At 43.4% G+C, this 14,645-nt stretch overlaps 1 protein-coding gene across 2 annotated transcripts in view; it reads right to left on the minus strand.

The window, feature by feature from the left end:
- Ance-3 (angiotensin-converting enzyme Ance-3) overlaps positions 1–14,645 on the minus strand; it is a 172,939-nt gene that overhangs the window by 46,270 nt on the left and 112,024 nt on the right. The window contains exons 1-2 of one of the 2 annotated variants that reach the window (XM_076821389.1): positions 3,302–3,482; positions 1,468–1,704 (exon numbers count right to left, since the gene is read on the minus strand). The exons of the other annotated variant lie outside the window; for it this stretch is intronic. Coding sequence (XP_076677504.1) covers positions 1,468–1,704; positions 3,302–3,313 — 249 coding nt within the window. The 5' untranslated portion in view covers positions 3,314–3,482. Of the gene's footprint in view, positions 1–1,467; positions 1,705–3,301; positions 3,483–14,645 lie in introns of those variants that run through there. 2 annotated transcript variants of the gene reach the window in all.

Below are 14,645 nucleotides of genomic sequence, written 5' to 3' on the forward strand. Positions count from 1 at the left end.
CGTCGTTCGGACGGTGGCTGATGAGCGCCGTTACGAAATCGTTCGGTGTACCGTCACAATGCTACCGCCTGGGAACATTTCCCGCGGAGGTGTTCGGCCTCTGGCGGACAATAAAGGCCGCCCCGGTGCCAGGGAAATCCTCGGGCACGCGAAACCAGCAGCTACTTGGCCTGTGAGGGGATAACGCGTTGACGTTTTACGGTCTCATGAGCCGGTTCGTAGAGGAGGTCGAGGTCTCGCGGATAGGCTCCGCCAAGAAACATCGAGCCACTGTTGGAAGCTTCCCCTAGGGCTTGAGGCTCGCCAACAAGGGGCGATTCAAACCCCTTGGGGGTGTCGCCAGGATGGAAACTGGCGATCCCAGGGCACCTGAGCTGCTCAGCTGAGATCGGGCAAGAATCTCGACTGGGAATCCCTTGTAATCCCAATAATCCCTCCTTGGTTCAATGAAGAGCTATGATATTGGGGATTAGGGTCAGGGTAAGGCGAAAGGGGTGTCTTTTGTGGAATATATATAGGGCTACGGAAGTAATTAATGGGGGATTGCGCCTTGTTGGGCCGAAAAATAGGTAATTCTTTGTGAATTTTTTGTAAAAAAACGGTTCAACAAATTAATTTGAGGTTTGGCAGGCTGTTTTATTGTATCTTGAACTATTGCTCTGAATTTTTGTGTGACAGTGAAAAAAACATTATAAAAATGGCAACCTTTTGAAGAAGATGAAGCGCCCTGATTTGAGTCTGAAAAAGGTTTTGCTCCAAAATCAGGAAATCTCCTTTAAATAAAAAAGGAACGGTAACAGATACGGCAATAAATCTACTACCACAGATAGTCACATTCATATACTAGCTTAAGAATCTCTTTTCCTTTTTGTGTTTTAGATAACTCTTACAGTACTCTCCGTCAACGCCAGAACCACCCAATTTTTATTCAACGCTCTCAATCAGCACTCTGTATCTGCCATCATTATTTTCCACCAGCAACACAAAAATTCAGAACAATAGCTCAAGCCACAATAAAACAGCCTGCCGAACCTCAAATTATTTTGTCGCGCCGTTATTGTGCAAAAAATTCACAAAGAATTACCTAATTAATAGGGAAATTAAATGTGATTTCAGAAACTTAAAACCTCTATGCCTTCCTTGGTGTCTAAACCAGGTGGATGTGTCTACCCCTTCCGCGATATATCGTTGAAGGATTGAAGAAACAAGAATAAGCTATGTATTAGTAATTCACTGTAACTGTCATTCGAGATATCAGTCACACATTTAGAGTACGAATAATGATAACGGATCCGTAGGCCCGCTTTTTCGGCTTTCACCGAGCAACCGAAAGTTCGTATCATCTTGGGGCGGCACACATGCGGGTGTTTCGGTCACGAAATTCATGGAACCCGTTACAACGTTACACTCTACGTTTACAGAAATTGTATTTGACAATGTAGCTATCGTAAGCGAGTTAGGACTTGCCGCTTGCAGTTGCGTGTACTCGTTCACGTCCGTTTCGTATGACCATTGCGCGGCCACGTTAGCGCTACACCTTTCGGTACCTAGGAAGTCCACCCTGGCCAGAATATCCTGCAGCTGCGATTCATTCGGGGGAAGTCGCCTGCCGAAATCCTCCCGAGGATCCTCCCTCAGCGGTGGTAGATCCAGCTGGCAGGAAACCAGGGTGAAGAGGGCGAAGAGGATCCAAGTCGCCATTATCTGCGATAAAAGAAAACGTATTTAGATAGATGTTCTCGATAAATTCGTGGACTTCCAGTAGGAAACAAAGGGAACGTATTTTTCGACAGAGTATTCGCAATTCTCTTCGGCGAGTATTCCATGCCCGTCGACAGAAGAAAGTTCTTTGACAAGGGATTACTGTTCGCTACACATATCGCTGCCAATCACTCTTACGTCGATACGAGGAAGTATTTATGGCATTGATCGAAGGCGGTCAGCCACAGACAGTTGGCTATGGCGTGTAAACGATTCGTTTCGATGTTGCACACTGGTTTTTTCCCCTCTTCCTGTCGAGTATCGAGGACAGTGAACCGACGGGGAAGGTTTCTAGAGCGATTTCGCGTTATCGGAGCGACAGGTGTGATTGCATCGAATCCTGTGCTCCGGTATAAAGAAAGCGAAGCAGAAAAGGTGGCCGTCGTCATCGATTACTACAAATTTATTCAGCGTCTTTATTAAATTCGTCGAATCACGAGGTCGCGCAAGAAATCGTGCGGAATTTGAAATAACGAGGACACGGGATAATTTAACTATTACACAGTCGCTGCTATTATGTATATTGTTTTCATAAATCACTGGCAAACCGTTTACGTGCAATTCATTTGTTGACTTCACGGTCACGTGTTACGTCTTCGCGTTACGTATTTCCTTGCAGCATGAAAGGCTGTTCATGCACGGCAGTAGGTCACCCGCGACCACTTCGAGATCCTGCGACCCTGAACGTTCGATACTCGATTTGATCGTGACACGTGAAACTGACGCGTGAGAAACTCACGTTTCTGCGACGTTCGAGGCATGATTCTTGTTTATTTCTCACTTGGCACACCCAGCATCGTACGTACACTCGAGCTCCCCATTTGAATACCTCGAGATTCAAGTACAATTAGCAGTTACTGGTATATGTTCGTATCAGTGCAAGTAAGCCGACGGAACATTGAATTTCTCGACCTCTTTCAAAGCTTACAAGTATCTAGCTCCAAATGAAAGACACCTGTGGATGTTTTTCGATAGAAATTGCAGAAGACAGGGGTTCGCGAAGTCCCTCGACTACGTGGTTCGCTAATACACTTACTAGTCTCTCAAATTTGCATTTTTTCTAAAGGAAGACGGTGAACTTTCACCCTCCACGAGCAAGAAGCTCCCCAACCTACTTATCACTCTTTTCAAACCTCAACCTCTTCCAGAATCTACGCATTTCCACCCTCCAGGAACAGAAACTCGCAGAGCTCCTCCTACAGCAACCTCCCTGTTCCATCCACCCTTCCAACGCCTACTTGTTCAACTACCCACACACTTCCACCTCCAAAGAAAAGCAAACTCACAGAGCTCCTCGATGTAAACCTCAGCCAAGTTACTCCTGCTAGTCCTCCCATCTCATATCCCCCAGAAAGCTATGCACTTCAACCCCCTAGGATCAGATGCTTGCAATCCCAAAATTGAAACAATACTTCTACGTCTTCGTACACTTTCACCCTCCGCGAAATGGATCTTGGGCCTGCCCAATCCGGCCAGCCACATTCCCCTCCGCACCAGTTGCCAAGAAGTCGACGATCATGGCTCAAAGAGGGAAACTTACGGGTCCTCTCATCCCCGGGTCCAGCGTGATCGGTGGTCGAACAGTTCGGGGTTCGGCGCTCGGTCCACGATCGATCAGCAGAGGAGCGCGTAGCTGTGGACGATGCACGATGACACGACGAGCAGCCGTTTCGTTCTGGAGCCGCTAAAAGCCTCGTGGCCTACCGCAAGTGTACATTTATCCCTGCGAAGCAGTTCGAACGCGACCACGAGGAGGTCATCCGTGGCCAGAGGTGGGGATCCGTGCACACCTCGTCTCCGATGTCGTCGCTTCGACGATGTCTCTGCACGCGCGTGGGAGGACCACGGGGGGGAAGGGACGGGCCGGGAAAAATGGAAGGGCGAGGCTCGCTCCTCCAACGAAAACGTCAACTCTTGGAAGAACGTGTGTCACCGTGAACGAAATTGTCCTTCGTCACGAATGAAGGACTTGGATCGATGGGTTCTTTGTTTGGGGGAGGCTTGGTACAGTTCTGGGGAGGGTTTGTTTGGTTTGTCATTTGGTTCGAAGGGGTAAACTGGGGTGTGATGGTATTTTAAAAAGTGGGAGCCTGGAGTGAAGGTTTGGAGGTTCGAGAAGAGGGAAAGAAGTTATTCTAGGGTTGCAAGTTGAAGGATGGTTGGGAAGATGGAGGACTAGAAGCGAGGGCAAAGATCTGATCGTGAGAGTATCGAGGAATAATTAAACCTTTAAGTGTCACTTAACTCTAATGGTACACGGTGGTACAAGCAGAAAAATGAAACTGACAGGGAAAATCTGATATGACAGAGCGGGTGGAGATAAAATTGGTAGGGCAGACATGGTGCAGATCGAGGAATCTTAGAATACAGAGACAGTCCATGGAAAGGGAGACAGAATCGAGTGCTAAACTGGATTGCGAAAGTCTGAAGCTCTCACGTTGACAAGCATAGTCGTGCTCGTCGCGAGGTCCTCTCAATGAGCCTCATTGTCTACTCTGCGCGCCTCCTTTGCATCTCGTAACAATTTACGATTCTTTCCTCGAGGTCTCAGTCGAACCCAAACGTTTCCAGCACTTCATACATCGTTTCTCCAATTACCAATACCCACGTTGAACAATAGTCTGCTCGACGACCCTGGAGCAACCCCCCAGGGGCCTAAATCCTCTGAAACCCTCGATCTATTTGCCATGAAAGAGTTGGACTGAGTTCTCTAGCCATAATCAATCAAAATAACAAGTGGAGAAAGATGGATCTAGACGCTGCGAGTGATACATCACTAAGAGTAACACGCAGAGATGAAGTCGAGGGTGGAATGGAAGTAAAAGGATCGGAGAGACACTAACAAACGAATACTGACTCCATTCCAGGCCGATTTGCGTACGAAACCTCGAATTCCATGAAAAGCAAAAACAAAAGTGACTAGTTAGAATGCGCCGTGCATCGCGCGATGAATCATCGGCCGGCCATCTAATTGCGCAATTATGTTTCCAGAGCTAATCTCATCGATGCTGCTTCCTGCTTCGCCCGAGCACCCAGTCGCGTCCTGAGAATCCAAGCGCCATTGTGTCACCGTCGCATCAGCTTTTAATTCAACCCGTGATTCATAATTTTGCAAGTTTTAATGACGTGGGAAGGGTCGCGGGGTAAAATTGCACGTTCCACCGCCGGCGTTGATAGTCATTGTTCGGGAGGAGTTTTCGACGCGATTAATCGCAATCTTCCGTCTCTGGCGAAGCGAGTGCCGGGTGTTTTAACGCGAACACGATGATTCACAATTCTTTATGACTCTTTATGGGCTCTAAGAGGAACGATTTGCGACGAAACTTGTAAATTAATGCCTCCATTGAACGATCGTCTGCGAGATTCCAGTGTTCCTCTTCCAGTAGCCTTGAGCAGTGAGAAAGATAGATTTCTTGTGAGAGTTTAGGGTAATGCGAGGATACTAATACCAGGGAAGATCTCAGGGATCATTTTTGTAAAGATAAATCGAAATTGAACGCGTTTCTCTTCCTTATTCAACGTCTTCGATCCTAGAATTAACAGTTTCGTTACTTTCCCCAAGGAGACACAAAATAACTTGAGGTGTTATTCGAAAGACCGTGGGAACCGAAGCAAAGTCACCGATTAACATGCGCCGCGAAGACTCGTTCAAGGTGATCATCATCTAACAGCCACCGGTGTGCACTCGTTTTCATCGCGTTCGATCCAGGAACGTGCGCGCCAACAATGACTAAAACTCGGCCCATTCATCGGCATGAAAATCATAAACAACCGCGCCCTGCCGTCGAGGATAAGTCTCACGATGATCTGGAACATCGTAGACGTGGATATATGTAACTGCGTGCAGTGTAAGGCCAGTTCACGAGGCCTTGAGCCACGATGGCGAACCTCTGCCGCGTGCATATGTTTTGCGTGCCCTGTGCATTCCATGTAACGAGCATACCTCCGCCGTCTTTGCATAATATATGAATAATATCGTTGCAGTCTGATATAAGAAGTTCTCTGCAATTTCCACTAGCATTTAGCTCCTTGGGGTATGAATACCTGCAGGTCCTTTGAACATCGTCCAACAGACATTGTACCCTTAACCCACCACTTCCTAATCCTTTACATATATGTAATTAGAATTTTATAGCTCCAGTACCTTCGAGTTAGGAGCCACAGCTTCTTCCTGAAGCTTTCGTCTATTGCTAGAGAGTGTTTCAGAAAAGAGTAGTCAGACTTTGAGAGCGAGCTTTATTTTTTTAAGGATACACTTGCTTTCCCTGACATAAACATATACCTAGTACACCTCTCAGCTCTCATTTCTTATGTCTCATCTCTCATATCTCATTTTTCATCTCCCATCTCTCATATCCCGGGTGTCATTACTAATCTCTCATCTCTCATTTCTCATCTCTCATCTCTCATCTCTCATCTCTCATCTCTCATCTCTCATCTCTCATTTCTCATTTCTCATTTCTCATTTCTCATTTCTCATCTCTCATCTCTCATCTCTCATTTCTCATCTCTCATCTCTCATTTCTCATTTCTCAGTTCTCAGTTCTCAGTTCTCAATTCTCAGTTCTCAGTTCTCATTTCTCATTTCTCATTTCTCATTTCTCATCTCTCATCTGTCATTTCTCATTTCTCATCTCTCATTTCTCATCTTTCATTTCTCATCTCTCATTTCTCATCTCTCATTTCTCATCTCTCATTTCTCATCTCTCATCTCTCATTTCTCATCTCTCATTTCTCATCTCTCATTTCTCATTTCTCATTTCTCATCTCTCATTTCTCATCTTTCATTTCTCATCTCTCATTTCTCATCTCTCATTTCTCATCTCTCATTTCTCATCTCTCATTTCTCATTTCTCATCTCTCATTTCTCATCTTTCATTTCTCATCTCTCATTTCTCATCCCTCAATTCTCATCTCTCATCTTTTATCTCTCATTTCTCAAACCCTCTCAACTCTCTCTCTCTCTCTCAGCAGCTCGTCAAACCGAGTCTAAAATATTCGTGAAAGATTCTTAGGTGCAGGAACGTTAAAACGCTCCCGGCTGAAGAGAGATTACGTTTCACGCTCGTAGCTAATTACCAACAGTCTGGGCACTCACTTGATCGGCGAAATTGAATTAACACGAAGAAGGACACCGACGAATCCAGGTTTCAATGCCGCGCGTAAAAGCACCAATGCGCGCGCCCTGTGGCGTCTCTACGCAATCGCGCAAGTGCTTTTACTTTTAAAAGCGCGCCCCGTGTTCTCCCAGCGTGCCACTTCGACAATGCTAATCACATCGGGAGATAATGGGTGCACAGGTCCCACGTACTGGCCGCGATTCTTAGTTCAAGTACGCGAACGTTTACGCGGCCCAGTCGTGCGTTTCTTCGGCGTTTTTACTAACCGAACAACACTTGCTGTTTTTCGTCGACCTTCCATTTCTGAGGGCTGAGAAAATTGTCCTTTTTACAACGTATCGATCCACTTTAGTATCATTGATTTTAATGAAACATTCTAGTTCTCCCAGTTCAACATTTTTCTGGAAAAACGCATTTTTCATGGCACTGAGGAAGCACCATTCATTTGTCTTGTCTATTTTTAAATTCTCCTCTTTAATGATTGTATGTTAGTAAAAGTAGATAGTACAAAGTACTTTACACTATTCGTCGCACGAATTTCAACAGACTTTTTAGTGGCGACATTTCTTTATCTGTTCCCCTCTTTATTCGATGCAAATGATTAAAATTAGAGGGCACAAAGCCTCTTTGTCTGTGAAAGACATTGTTCCTACTACGAATATTGACCTACTTCTTTTAAATCATGTTTTCTTTCATCTATTTTTCACTTTTCTTCCATGACCATTTCTGGTTATTGAAACTGGATAATAACTTTTTGTACGTTCATTTCTTCGTCTGTACAATTCCGCGTTATAGGTCAATGAAACGGTACGATGTAAAACGTCCTTGTCTGCATAGGACATATCTTCTTTCCTCCATTTTCGTTTAGAGAACAATTTAGCAATTACGATTTAACAAGGCGTGAAGCAGTTCTCAGTTCTTTCTGTTTCAAATACAATACGCTGATGAAATAACTATTCAACGCGAAGAAAAAGATTGAGGCCGTTAATTAGACGAACTAAAATAAACACTCTCATTTCACACACACACACGTAATATCATTCTCGATCGCTTACTGGTATAAAAGCCGCGGTTTGATACGCCGAGAAGAAAGGAGAGCGATTAGACAACATTTTAAATTCCAATTACACGGTTTCGTTCAGCAAAATGTTCTCCACTCGCTCAAGCTGATACCACATCGATGAAAAAGGAAGCACATGAATAAAAAACAATTCCAAGGTCGTCGAAAGATCTATCCAACGTTCGCGTGACTCACGTAAAAAAACAGTACCATCTATGAAAGAGCAAAACAGAAATCCCTGAGAGCCATTTCTGCTGACTTCTGCACCCCTCTCCCCTCTTGCACGCACGATGCAAATCCGCGCGTACCATCACAATGCACCCGTAATTGCACGACAGAGAGCAGCTGATAAAACGTGGGAAAAACGGCAGTGGATACTTGTTACCGGTATTACGCGAGCTGAAGAATTATTCAAAACGGAGCGCAAAGTAGTTGAACGATTGAATCCCCTTCAGCGATCGACTCGTCACAGGTGCCTGGGTGAAGGTTTCCAGCCGCGTTTCAGCGATCGCGGGATAGAAGGGGCATAAAGATCAACACGGTTCTAAGAAGCGTGTCACAGTTCCACGGACGTGCCACATGGATCTCGCGAATCGAGGAAAAAAGCTGCTGGACGATTTCCTCGCGCAGCAGAGAAGAAAAGTTAATCTCCCGGGCGTAGGGGAAATCTGGAGCCACGAGCATCGGTCAGATTTAGGAGACAGCCGCGGGTGAAGAGGCGCGCGTTTCAAGGCGACCCTCGCGGTTCCATTTTCGTCGCTACTTGAAATTTAAATTAGGACCATCGAGCTTGTCTCCGAGTAGACGGCGCAGCGAGGTGGGTCGAGACTGTTTCTGGACGATTCGTTGTTCCACGGGAACGATTGGCCCCGCCGATGCGATCTGTAACACGAGACAGAGGACAATTTAACGACTTGATCTTCGTTGACGCTTGGAAAAGATGGTGAACCGTCTACTCTTCGACGGTTCAGACGTCTAAAGATGTCTTAAGGAAGCATTAAGAACTGTCTCTAGACGTCTTTAGGAAGTAGTACTATTTAAACTGTTAATTCTAGTGTTCGTATCAGAAAAGGTGCGACCTGACAGTAATTGCAATAAAATATAACGAGGGGACGACACATCTTACCAATCCTGCGTATCGCATGACGCACCAGTGCGCACGACTTTTTGGGCACGTACTTAAAGCGGTTCTCTCCGTATTACGCAGCCATTAACGCGATTGCGGGGCATTGTCGCTCGTACGTACTCACGATTCACCTAAATCCCGTCGATTGAGTAATTCGACCTTCTTTTTCCCCTCTACACGCGCGAACACAGAAGCTGAAACTTACCAACCATTTATGCTAATGCAGGGCTGATTGTCCTTTGGTCGTCGCAAGTTCTTCCTACTTTGCCTTGTAATTAAGGGGCTCCACCGGTCTAGAGCCCGTGAAAATAGGTGATCTTTAAGAATTAATTAGAGGAAAACTACTGTATATAATTTAATGCGACTTTGTGCATTGTATTAAGTATATCTTAAACTATAGAAATATATATATTTTTTATAAGTAATCATTGCAGACGGAACTGGGGAGTCGTTAAAGTGGAAGCGTAAAAAAATTCATCTAAATCGGTGGAACGTGATCCAACAAAAATCTGTATGGAAACGTTAACTGTATAAGCACCGCAAGTGTTCACATTCGTAGCGGTATCAGACGCGTGAGACAGCCTCCAACAGCGTCCTAATCACCGATCTAAAGCCGACGATACGCAGCCACTTAACGTAATTAGAATAATTATTAATGACCGATAGGATCTCAGAGAGAGAGGAAGCTAGGTGACTTATAATGAAGTCATAGTCGCGCGTATCCTGCGACGCGTTGCATAAGGAACTGAACTACTATACGCAACTACCAGAAGACCAATTGTAAAGATGTTGATACCTTGACGACCAATTATCCAGGCATGTGATTAGGAATTCTTGCAGGCTTAGAAATGTTCCTCGAGCAATTGGATAGGTGTACGATTATAGCGTTACGAGAGGTACAAGTGTGTCAGGAAATGCATATATTATTCCATTTTCGAGATCCTACGTCCGAGCGCGAACAAGCGCAGCTTATTATTTCGTTCTCTTAATTCTGGGATTATTTAAGAGGCGGCTTGCCTCATTGTTCAATTACAAGCCTTCCAGCGTGTTCATTAAACGGATTACAATACTCGCCAATTAAATTCTCAGCGGGACAATCGCGCGAACTTATGCCATAGTGTTTTTCCTCGTCTTCCTGCGTGCGGCATTGTAATGCGTGAGCATAAAACGGATTGTGCGTCCCGCGAAGGACGCCGTTGGAATAATTCTTCATTCCGGCGACGGTTGTTTCAGAATTAACGAGGCTATAACTCGTTAGCTTGACATCGCACGAGAAACGGAGCGGGCTTTGAGGGAATTTTAAATCGAACCGCTTTTCGTTGGTATCCGGAAATTCGTTGTATCAGTTATCACAGGAATTTAGAGGCGCGGCCTTTCAGGTCAGGATCGACGATGGAAATTAACTGGACATAATTGCGAAAAGAATTTTCTCGGATACGTAAAAGATTTCGAAGAAAACTGGGCTCTGATGTTTCTCCTATTTATTCATTCGAGTTCTACCAGTTTTTATCGGAAATTAACGTTCAATGCACGAGTACACGTGGCCGAAGAACGTGATGCGCCGGAAGTGGAGGATGTATGACGAGCATGCAAAAAAGCCCATTGATGTGTTATAAGAAATGATTGAGTACTGAATTATGATTCTGAGATTGCTTTTAAATAGTTTCGAGAATTGCAGGAGTACTATGTCACGATAATGTGTAATAACATGTGCAATTCCATAAACGTTCCTATATTGTAAAGTGTTACAATGTGTAGATATAACTTTTGAAAGCCCTTAAAATTTAGCGCGCAAAAAGGTCCATCTATGCATGCCATCTTCAAACGTAACAGAATCTGCTTTCACGATATCGGTAGTCAGTAAAAATTCCCTTAGCTTTTTACCTCCTGCTAAAATACTGACTCACTCCATATAGTTTGAATTCTTGAAGTAAATAGCGTTGGGAGCTCATTCCTTTTTAATCGATAACGTTGGATGCGACAATGCCTCGGTGAGACGCCAGCTGAAGCGCCTCCACGCGGCCAGTTAATTTTAGCACAGACCACAGACGAGATATAGGCATAGACGAGGTATAGTATAGACTTATCACCTTATGGATGCTCGTGTCGCCACGCAACTGTGTTACCCACCCATAATTTGAGGACTGAATGTAGTGGCCTCTGCTCATGAACGACGTCCAACTCAGGAACTACTCTGAAATGGGTAGAACTTGTTTAGAGCGAGAGTTTCCCTCCGAAAATCCATTGCGAGGATCAAGACACTATGGCGCTGAAAATGGTATTTCTTCTAAGCCCGTGCAAGTTATAAATTGCAAGATGGCAATGTTTATTAGTACTTTGCCTGTAGTAGAACCTTTTCACGTATCGTACGCCGAAAAGTATTAAAAATTCAAGCTGTTAGTGACATTCTCGCAACTTTCTAATGCACTGTTTAATTATTCTAGTGAAGTAATAATAATTGGATCCTATTTGCTCCGAGTATTAGTTTACCGCCAACACTGCATTTTACAGTGAAATCTAATTCTTAAAAGCCTCGCAGAAAGTTGCATGATGCATGACTGTCGTGGGGTGCATGGATGCAACTGCAAATCGAGTTACTTTTGAAACCCGCATTGGGAAATAAAATTTTGTCTAGCCCTGAGAAAGTCATCGGTTCAGTGAAGTGTGTGCATGTCATAGTGCATATTATCTCGTGGTTTCTCAATTCGCGCATCAATTTCATCGATTACTGGATCATGTGGGAGGCCTTTTAACAGGATTCCATTTAGATATACCCGTTACCTAGAAGACTTTTTCAGAAACTGAAGGACGTTTAAAAACAGGAAGTGCTTCTGTAATCGTGTGCAATGCGATTGTAGAGTCAGTGCCTGTGCCTGCCAAAAAGTGTTTCATAGAGTACCGTGGTTCTATCGTATACTTCGTCGATCTTAGTAACTAAGGGGGAGAAACAAGTATGTCACTCATATTTCTCCAAATATTCCTGCAACTATTCATTTACACCAAGTTCCACTAAAATGTATTTATTCATTATAAATAATACTAGATGATATGTATAAGCATTAACATTAATGTATCGAACAATTAAACATTGAGAATAAAAGAGAATTCATTCGGCGTAGAAAATCATTTGCAAATTCAAGATCAAATGTTACTAATTGCTTGATATCTCAAGTTCTATCGATCAAAGTTAATAATAATTTCTACTGGGCGGTTAGGGTAAATGTTGTTAACATTATTTGTCATAGCAATAGCCAATGGAACGTATATTTTAGCAGAAAATCCATTTTTGCCGAAGAATTCGTTGGATTTCGCAATTGTAATTAACCGTCGACCTTGTTTTGATCGGGAGACATCGTTCCTCGAAGTCTAGATAAGGAGCTCACAGAGCTTCATGTACTCAGTCGTCGTCGGTCTTCCGGGCCTGGAGGACCTCCGGGGACCCTGCAGTTGCCGAGCTACCTGGACCTACTGGACTTCCTGGACTTCCTGGACTTCCTGGACTTGCTGAGGACCTGGTCAGGGTTTCAACTCGGATCCATCCCCCTCCCCCCGATGCAGCCGAGCCACCTGGAGAGGCGGATTCAGGAGCCTTTCTTGGAGGGGGCGAAATATGTAAAAGTACATAAGTACATTTTTTAACCCTCTTTCACAAGATTTAAAATTTGCTTGTAACTTATGTTTTAATATCTCAATCTGATACTGTAACCTAAATAATTAAATTCACATTAATTATAATTCTGTATAAATAATTAAATTCACATTAATTATAATTCTGTATAAATAATTAAATTCACATTAATTATTTATACAGAATTATACACAATGTCATAATATTTTCTATTTTATTACTCTTGGGGGGGGGGGGCGATCTGCAGAGATAGCAGTGCAACTTTTCAACTCGTTCAATCTTTCTACATGCTACCGAATAAAACGATTATATATATATATATGTATTAAATTCTAGATAAAAGTTTTAGTATCGCGTTTTAAACATTCTAAACAATTTTTCTTTAATTTCACAATCATTCGAGATGCTTAATGTTTTGCATGCAAGTTACGCTTCTCAAGTTTAAATATTTCATATGAGTTTTATGAATCTTCTCTTATTAATAGTTATTACATTCGAGTCATTAGATTTTCTGAATAAAACATAAATAGGCAGTCTGTCTACGGGCCTCGAAACGCTGCGACCTCCTCGTAGCGAGACCTGGTAATTGGTGAGAACAGAGCCGATGCGATTGCTGCGATTGTCAAATATCCTAAATAAGTAGATAGATACAAGAATTTCTTTAAATAGTAATACTTTGATATAATGTAAAAATAAATGTAACTCGAAATGTTTGAATAAATCATTCCTTCCCTTCCTTCCACATGTATAAATATATAAAATAAAGTAATGTGGAATTCTCAAGATATGTGAAATAATGGAGTTCAATAACGACGTTCACCAAAGTCGGAGGACGGATCGGACGGATGAACATTTAAAATGCCATGGTATACCTATCTTAATGTATTATTTCCATCGATTACTGGAATATGTGGGAGGTCGATCGTCCAGATTCTACTGCAATACACTAAAAATAAGTATCTGGAAGACTTTTTTGAAAACACTGTACTCGAGTCCGATCACATCTCCTCAACTTTGAAAGACATATATGTATACATAGAAAGAGCAGGGTGCATGGCTGCAGCTGCGAAAAGTACATATTTCGCAATGGACATTGCGATATAGAATTATTTCCGGCCTTTGTGAAATTTCAACTTCCATGGGAAACAGTTGAGGTGGACAGCAACCTCTACCAATGTGACAACATTCACGAAAGGTGTAAGCTGACAGTTCGACTTCAACCGCGGCAGCGATCGGATCAGTGAATGTACCTGCATATTATTTCGTGATTTCTCGATTCGTGCATCAATTTCATCGATTACTGGACTATGTATGAGGCCGTTTAACAAGATTCTGCTGCATTACACTCAATACCAAGATGCCTTTATGGAAACATTTTACGCGAGCCCGAACACTACTTCCCACTGCTGAGAGATGTTTAGAAATGTGATGTGCTTTTGTGACCGCGTGCAATGCGATTTTAGAGTCAGTACATATTTCGCGATAAAGTATTTCATAGAGCACTGTGTGGACGCGAGTGCAGAGTCAATGTTTTGCGCATACAGAACTATTTAAGTGAAAGCACCGGTGCTCTAAGTGATTTTTCATCGTGGAATTACTGTGTCTACATAAAATTATTTCTGGCCTTGACGAATTTCCAGTTAGCTGGGAGTCGGTCGAGCGCCATAACACCGCCAACAACCCCTACGTCACAACATTGCCAAGCGGTGTCACCTCTGCCAGTTCGACTTTACTCGCGACGGTGATCGCATCAGTGAGTGCGTGTACATATTATTTCGTGATTTCTCGATTCCTGCATAAATTTCATCGATAACTGGACTATGTGGGAGATCGTTCAACGAGATTCCACTACATTACACTCAGTACCTAGAGGACTATTTTGGAAACGCTTTACTCGAGTCCGAACACATCTTTCCACTGTTGAGATATGTTTAAAAACATGAACTGCTT

Source organism: Andrena cerasifolii, chromosome 10 (genome assembly GCF_050908995.1).
Source record: "Andrena cerasifolii isolate SP2316 chromosome 10, iyAndCera1_principal, whole genome shotgun sequence".
Classification (NCBI taxonomy): domain Eukaryota; kingdom Metazoa; phylum Arthropoda; class Insecta; order Hymenoptera; family Andrenidae; genus Andrena; species Andrena cerasifolii.